At 27.6% G+C, this 7,219-nt stretch overlaps 1 protein-coding gene across 5 annotated transcripts; it reads left to right on the plus strand.

Annotated features, from left to right (window-relative positions):
* The first annotated feature begins 77 nt into the window (after positions 1 to 77).
* On the plus strand, positions 78 to 4,237 carry dbo (Kelch-like protein diablo). 5 transcript variants are annotated; one of them, XM_035881613.2, is made up of 7 exons: positions 78 to 368; positions 618 to 726; positions 925 to 1,305; positions 1,392 to 1,707; positions 1,827 to 2,524; positions 2,710 to 3,052; positions 3,155 to 4,237. In XM_035881613.2, the coding sequence occupies exons 3-7, from the start codon at positions 989 to 991 to the stop codon at positions 3,344 to 3,346; spliced, it is 1,866 nt and encodes a 621-aa protein (XP_035737506.1). In that variant the 5' UTR covers positions 78 to 368; positions 618 to 726; positions 925 to 988; the 3' UTR covers positions 3,347 to 4,237. The 5 variants fall into 5 exon arrangements, with proteins under 5 accessions (XP_035737506.1, XP_085513182.1, XP_035737505.1 ...); XM_085657057.1 differs by having other exon boundaries at positions 136 to 208; XM_085657056.1 differs by having other exon boundaries at positions 78 to 726.
* The last annotated feature ends 2,982 nt before the right edge of the window (positions 4,238 to 7,219 follow it).

Raw genomic sequence — 7,219 nt, forward strand, 5'->3', positions numbered from 1 at the left:
ACTTCATTAGATACATAAAAAAATTCCCTAGATTCCATACAGTGATTATAATCTAGGAATAATTTTTTCGTGTATACAATGATCTATACAGCTGGATGGGATTGAATGTATATATCCACAGTCCATGACGATCATGGTGTATACGAATGGTATCCACGAATCGTCAGATATTTGTTAAAATGAAAGTTTACCCGCGTCGAATACCGCGGTACGCGCAGTAGAATAATTTTTAACGTTTTCTTTATGACATTATCTTAACGTTTCATTAAAAAACAAATCGTTACATGACGAATTTTTTTCTGAAGTAGTATAAACGAAGACTAACTGAAGAATTCTTTAATGTCAGTGGGCTTGAGAACGAACTGAAAGTAAATACACATTCTCTTGACCAGTCACTTTTATGTTGCGAATTTTAATTTTGTGAAACACATTTGTTTGTTTGTTATTCTGTTAAGTTTTGCAATCATTTTACACAAAAACAATAAAGTCAGACTTAAAGAGATGATGTATTAAATTGGTTTTAAATTGATATAGATAACTAAAGTTGACAATTAACAATAAACCTATTACTCCTTTCTATTTATAAAAGTGTTTTGTATACCTAAAAAATTTCACAGATCTATACAACTGCATGACTCCCAACCATTTAAGTTATAGCTGTGATACTGGCAACTATTTTTTTTTTTGTAGAAAATTGTATTTACCTGATAATCATAAATGTATTCAGTAAGTGTATAATACATTTTTCAAGTATTTCTTATTTTACTTGATTAGTATAAAAACTAGAACATGTTTATTATTATTTATTTTTTAATTATAATATGTCTTGTACAAAAAATAGTTACTGAATATCAAATGAATAAAATGTGATAAAATATGATCATTTAATAGTTTTACTTTTCTAATATTAATTTTTATTTTTAGGAAAAGGTAGTACTGTAGAAGCAGAGCTGCTGCAGGTACTTTCGATACTTGTGGTGGTCGGTGAATGGTGTTGCAGATAGACTCGGTGTGGGGCTGGGCGTCACCCCCACTGCGCCTCCAGCTAGCTGGAGGGACCAGGGGTGCCTCAGGGAGAACAGGGGCAAGTGTCCCATCCTCACAAAGGATGGGTGACATGGTTGTAGAACGTGCTACCTCTCCAGCACGTTTAAGTCATACATCAGAAAAACATCCCCGTGCTATGCTTACTGAACTAAATGTTCTTCGTCGTCATAGAGAATTATGTGACGTTGTTCTTAACATTGGTTCTAGGAAGATATTTGCACATAGAGTCATTCTTTCTGCTTGCAGTCCATATTTCAGGTATTTGTGTTTTTTATTTCAAATTATTAAAAATAAATAATAAAAAATATAAAACATATGTTACATTTGTTTGATTATTATTACAGAGCTATGTTTACTGGAGAATTAGCAGAATCTCGTCAGACTGAAGTTACAATACGTGACATAGATGAATTGGCAATGGAATTACTCATTGAATTTTGCTATACTTCGCATATCATTGTCGAAGAAGCAAATGTCCAAACTCTCCTTCCAGCAGCGTGCCTTCTTCAGCTAGCAGAAATTCAAGATATATGCTGTGAATTTTTAAAACGACAATTGGATCCATCAAATTGTTTGGGTATAAGAGCTTTTGCAGATACTCATTCGTGTCGAGAACTTTTACGTATTGCTGATAAATTTACTCAACATAATTTCCAAGAGGTAATTTTTAACGAATTTCAGTAAAATGATAAATATTTGATAATTTATTAAATATTTAAAATTCTTCGCAAATTGTTTAAATATTTCAACGGTATAATATTTTTTCTGTTTTTATTTAGGTAATGGAAAGCGAAGAATTTTTGTTATTACCTGTTGGCCAATTAGTTGATATTATATCATCGGATGAATTAAATGTACGAACAGAAGAACAAGTTTTCAGTGCTGTAATGAATTGGGTTAAATATAATGTAACAGAAAGAAGGCAGCATTTAGCACAAGTTTTACAGCATGTGCGGCTGCCACTTCTCAGTCCAAAATTTTTAGTAGGCACTGTAGGATCAGATTTATTAGTTCGTTCAGATGATGCATGTAGAGATTTAGTTGATGAAGCAAAAAATTACTTATTATTGCCACAAGAAAGACCATTGATGCAGGGACCCAGAACACGTCCTAGAAAGCCTACAAGAAGAGGAGAAGTATTATTTGCTGTTGGTGGTTGGTGTTCTGGTGATGCTATTGCAAGTGTCGAAAGATTTGATCCTAATACTGGAGATTGGAAAATGGTTGCACCAATGAGTAAACGAAGATGTGGTGTAGGAGTAGCAGTTTTAAATGAATTATTATATGCTGTTGGTGGACATGATGGACAAAGTTATTTAAATAGTATAGAGAGGTATGATCCCCAAACAAATCAATGGTCGTGTGATGTTGCACCTACAACATCTTGTAGAACAAGTGTAGGTGTTGCTGTTTTGGACGGCTATCTTTATGCAGTAGGTGGTCAAGATGGAGTACAATGTCTTAATCATGTTGAAAGGTAGATAACTTTTTATTTTATTTACAATATTATACAATGAAAATATACTGCTATCATTTATTATTTATAATTCATTAAACCATTTATTTAAATTGAGAAATGAGCAAAAGATTATTATTTGAAATATACAAAAAACATTATATATTCATATAATATATATGATATGTATATTATATATATTTCAGGTATGATCCTAAAGAAAACAAATGGTCAAAAGTATCACCAATGACTACAAGAAGATTAGGAGTAGCTGTTGCCGTGCTTGGTGGTTATTTATATGCTATCGGCGGGTCCGATGGACAATCGCCTTTGAATACTGTAGAAAGATATGATCCTAGACACAATAAATGGTCTCAAGTATCCCCAATGTCTACTAGACGTAAACATTTAGGCTGTGCAGTATTTAATAATTTAATTTATGCTGTGGGAGGACGCGATGATTGCATGGAACTATCCAGTGCAGAAAGATATAATCCTCACACAAATTCATGGAGCCCTATAGTAGCCATGACTTCAAGAAGAAGTGGAGTAAGTCTATTTGTACATTAATTTAAATGCATTTCATTTTAATGAATCAAAATCACACCATTTATTGTTTCAATTTATTTTATTGACCCACATTTTAAACAGGTTGGTTTAGCAGTAGTGAATGGTCAATTGTATGCAGTAGGTGGATTCGATGGTACAGCATATCTAAAAACAATTGAAGTATACGATCCAGAACAAAATCAGTGGAAACTATGTGGTTGTATGAATTATAGACGACTTGGTGGAGGTGTGGGAGTTATGCGTGCTCCACAAACTGAAAACTATATTTGGTAGCTCAGGCTACCCTCTTCAGCCCAAATGGCTGAAACGCCAATGACTCCTCTTACGCCGGTAACTCCTGTTACACCTGTAACTCCCCCTGCTCCAATATCGGTTCCTATTGTTATAACTAATTCTAGAAAACGATACCGTCGTTCAATGAGCATTATATAAAAAAAGAATTTGCATTTTACAAACAAATTTTGCCTTTCTGCTGATGAAGTCTATTTCTTAATGAAATATTTTGTATAAATATTTTGAATCATAATTTATATCAGGGACCGAAACTGATATCATAAATGTTAGTATCAAAAAATCACATTCTATAATACTGGATTGTATTAAATTGTTATAATAATGAGTTAACTTATAGAAATCAAAGATGCCTCAAATAATACATTAACATATGATATAACAAGATTTGTAATTATGTAATAGTATCATTGAAAATCGGTTCCTGATAGAGAAAATTATTTTATTACTTATTTTAATTTAATTACCAATATATACAACATCATTATACGGACTTACTCTGCAGAGATTATCGGAATTTTTTAGAAAAACATTTCTAAAATTTAAAACGGATCTATTTTGAAACAAAATGTTCAAAAACATTGAGATATTATGTTGTATTTCTGATCAATTGGTATCAATGTATTTCTTATATGAAGACTTATATTTGATTCTTACCTCTGCAATATAATCCAGTATTGCTTCTTGTATTTGACTTTCTTCAGTGTTGCTGTCATACCAATTGTCAGTCCTTTATAATAGCAATAACTGTATATATATATATTGGATAAATTTGTTAATGCCAATAATCTGTGCATACTATAACAAATTTGATTATTTGAAGTGATATTTAATAGATTTTTTGCTTTTTAGTAATTATTTTAAGAAACTACCAAAGTAAATGTATATTTCTTTTTCTTTTTTTTTTTTCGTATTTATGAGACTGACTGATCAATTTATGTAATTGTCAAGTTGTTAAATTGATTTTTTGTCATAGTTATATCACTCATCACAATTTGATAAAAATGCTTAAACATTGGATGTTTACTTGAAATTTATTCGCAACATGCAACTATCATTCTAAATATATAACTATCTTTATATTTTATTATTTTTATTTTTTGTATAATATCCAATCATACATACTGTTGTATAGATTTACTATTTTTTATTTTTATGTTAAATTTATGCTACCAGTTTTAAACACAATTTGTAATATAGATTCTTTAATTTAACAAATCGAAGCTATCAAGTAAAAAAAAAAAACATTTTTAATTTAAATATTAAGTTTTATATTATTTACAATCAGTTACTGCCTTTTTCTTAGTTGATTGAATACAATATTACTTTATAAGTTTTCATATAAAATTTATTTGTATTTGGATATGTAATAAAACATACAGATTCCAGTCTTAGAGATAAGTACTAAATTACTGATGTGCATTTAATTTGTTCTACAAAAAATACTCAAGTTTTTATTATGGATAAAGAAGGTTATATCTGAGCAATGCTAAAAACATGCACAATTTAATTGAATTATAGAAAGCTTCCATTTAATTATAGATAAGAAAATTAATCATTTATTTTTATTTAGATGGATTAGATTTCTGTTATAGTAAATTTATTTATTAATGATTTTTTTTGTATATATAGATACATGTGCAAAGGAATTAAAACAATACATTTTGTAATAAACAATGCACATTTAGAGTGTGCTTAACACCTTTTATGTTTGTAAGATTACAAAATGCAAATGGATCAATCATCAAGCCATAAGTTTTATTAGATGAATATTATCAGACAGTACATTTTCTTTAAAAAACATTCTTGTTTTATTTTAGATAAATAATGTATCACACAACACTTCGTAAGATCGTTGTATGAATTTCAAATGTATATAATAACAAAGACACCAAAATATATGCTCATAGAGCAACACAGTTTTCAAAAGTGAATATTTACATAGCTGTATTGATGGAATTCTTTTATCAATTTTCATAACATTCAGAAAATACAGAAAAGGCACTATAATAAATTCTTTTATTCTAAATGCATATAAAAGTACTATTAATGTACAAAATGGTGATAGGGATCATTAAGAAACAATTTCATATTGTAACTTATGTGATAATAATCTAATAAGAAACAGCAAATTTGGCTGAATATAAGCAATATTTTACTAATCATGACAAACGTTAATTGTTACTTTATTTATTTGAGTAAAAAATTTATAAAAAGAATTCGACTATTATATAAATAAATAATTAAATAAATAATCATATAAAGATATCAAAATTTTCTCTGGTTCTGTTACATATATGAGATTGTTGTGGAAAGCAGGATGCATGTCTAATATAAAAATATTGAAATAATATAATGTAGCATTTCTGATAAACCTATTGATATATATATTATTATATTATTCTCCATTAATTTTTTTTTTTATATAACATTCTCTATGAACACGTGAAAAACTGCCAGTCATAGCATATTTTTTAATTAGTTTGTAAATCAAAAGAATTCATTATATAGAATGTAAGTTGTATTCGCACGTGCATTGTTTGCTATCGTGCCTGATCGAGAACACACCAATACAATTCTGTTAACAGATTTATATATTTCAAATGGTACAAATTACTATAAAATAATAAAATTATAGCTATATATACCACAAAATGCTGTGTTTCTCCAAATTATAAATTGATAAATAGATATATTGTATGATAATCTGCAAAGATATATCTAGTATAGTATAATTTTATTTGAAGGAGAGATGAATATACTTATAAATCAATATAATGTTTCATGTTAACTTATACCCATTCATTAATTCTTCTAATTTTTGTAAAATAATTTTATTACAAGCATTTATTTCTTCAATCATGTCAGAAATATATATTGAAAGTTATATCTTACATACAATTTGCAAAATAATGTTCACTAAGCAAGACTGGCCTAGGTTTAAGATTTAAAAAATATCAACATACATAAAACACACACATATTTCCATTAGAACATTTATCAATAATTACATGCATCAATTTGTTTATAGAAAAATATAGAGTTTACATTTACTGAAAGATGGTTTCATGAATAAATATGAGAATGTGAGAATGTTACGGAAATATCAATTTTTTATTATGATCATTTTAATCGTTAATATCCTATCCTCTCCTATTATTATATCAAATTATAAAAATAAAATTGTTTATTTTATTTTATAATTAAAATAATATTTCATGAATTTAAATAATGCAATTAAAAAATTGTCATTACTAAGGCACTGTTTTTTATGTGTTTAATATTGACATTCTTAATATTTAATATATATATATATTATACATAACGTTCTAATACATTGTTTTTAAATCTTTCTGTATTATATTTTTTTAAATATATGTATCTTACATTTCATATACAAAGAAAATAAATTTTAATAATTTTTATTTACACAACATAGTTATATACATTATATAATAAAATTATATGTATGTATAACTACTACAATCAATGATATTAAAGAATTATAATAAATATGAAAATTCTAATGAAAAAATAACGTAGAAATATAAATTATTCCAATGAGAATGCGAGGAATGCTATCAAAAAAAAAAAAAAAAAGAGAAAAAAAATATGACAGAACGCATTTCTTAGGAATATAAAAGAAACATAGATAGACAACTGCAGAATAAAATGAGTGTACAGTATAAGTAACGCTATCTATATACAGGCTGTCTTTCAAAATATTTGTTTTATTTGTTGGCTATTCTTAGTATTTTCAGTTTATTTTAGTGTATCTTTTTTCCTAAACGAATCTTAAAAGGTGAGAACATTTTTAATAGTTTATGCCTTAAGCAATTTTGGACATAACGTTTC

Source organism: Vespa mandarinia, chromosome 5, assembly GCF_050613455.1.
Source record: "Vespa mandarinia isolate Hongniang chromosome 5, ASM5061345v1, whole genome shotgun sequence".
NCBI lineage: Eukaryota > Metazoa > Arthropoda > Insecta > Hymenoptera > Vespidae > Vespa > Vespa mandarinia.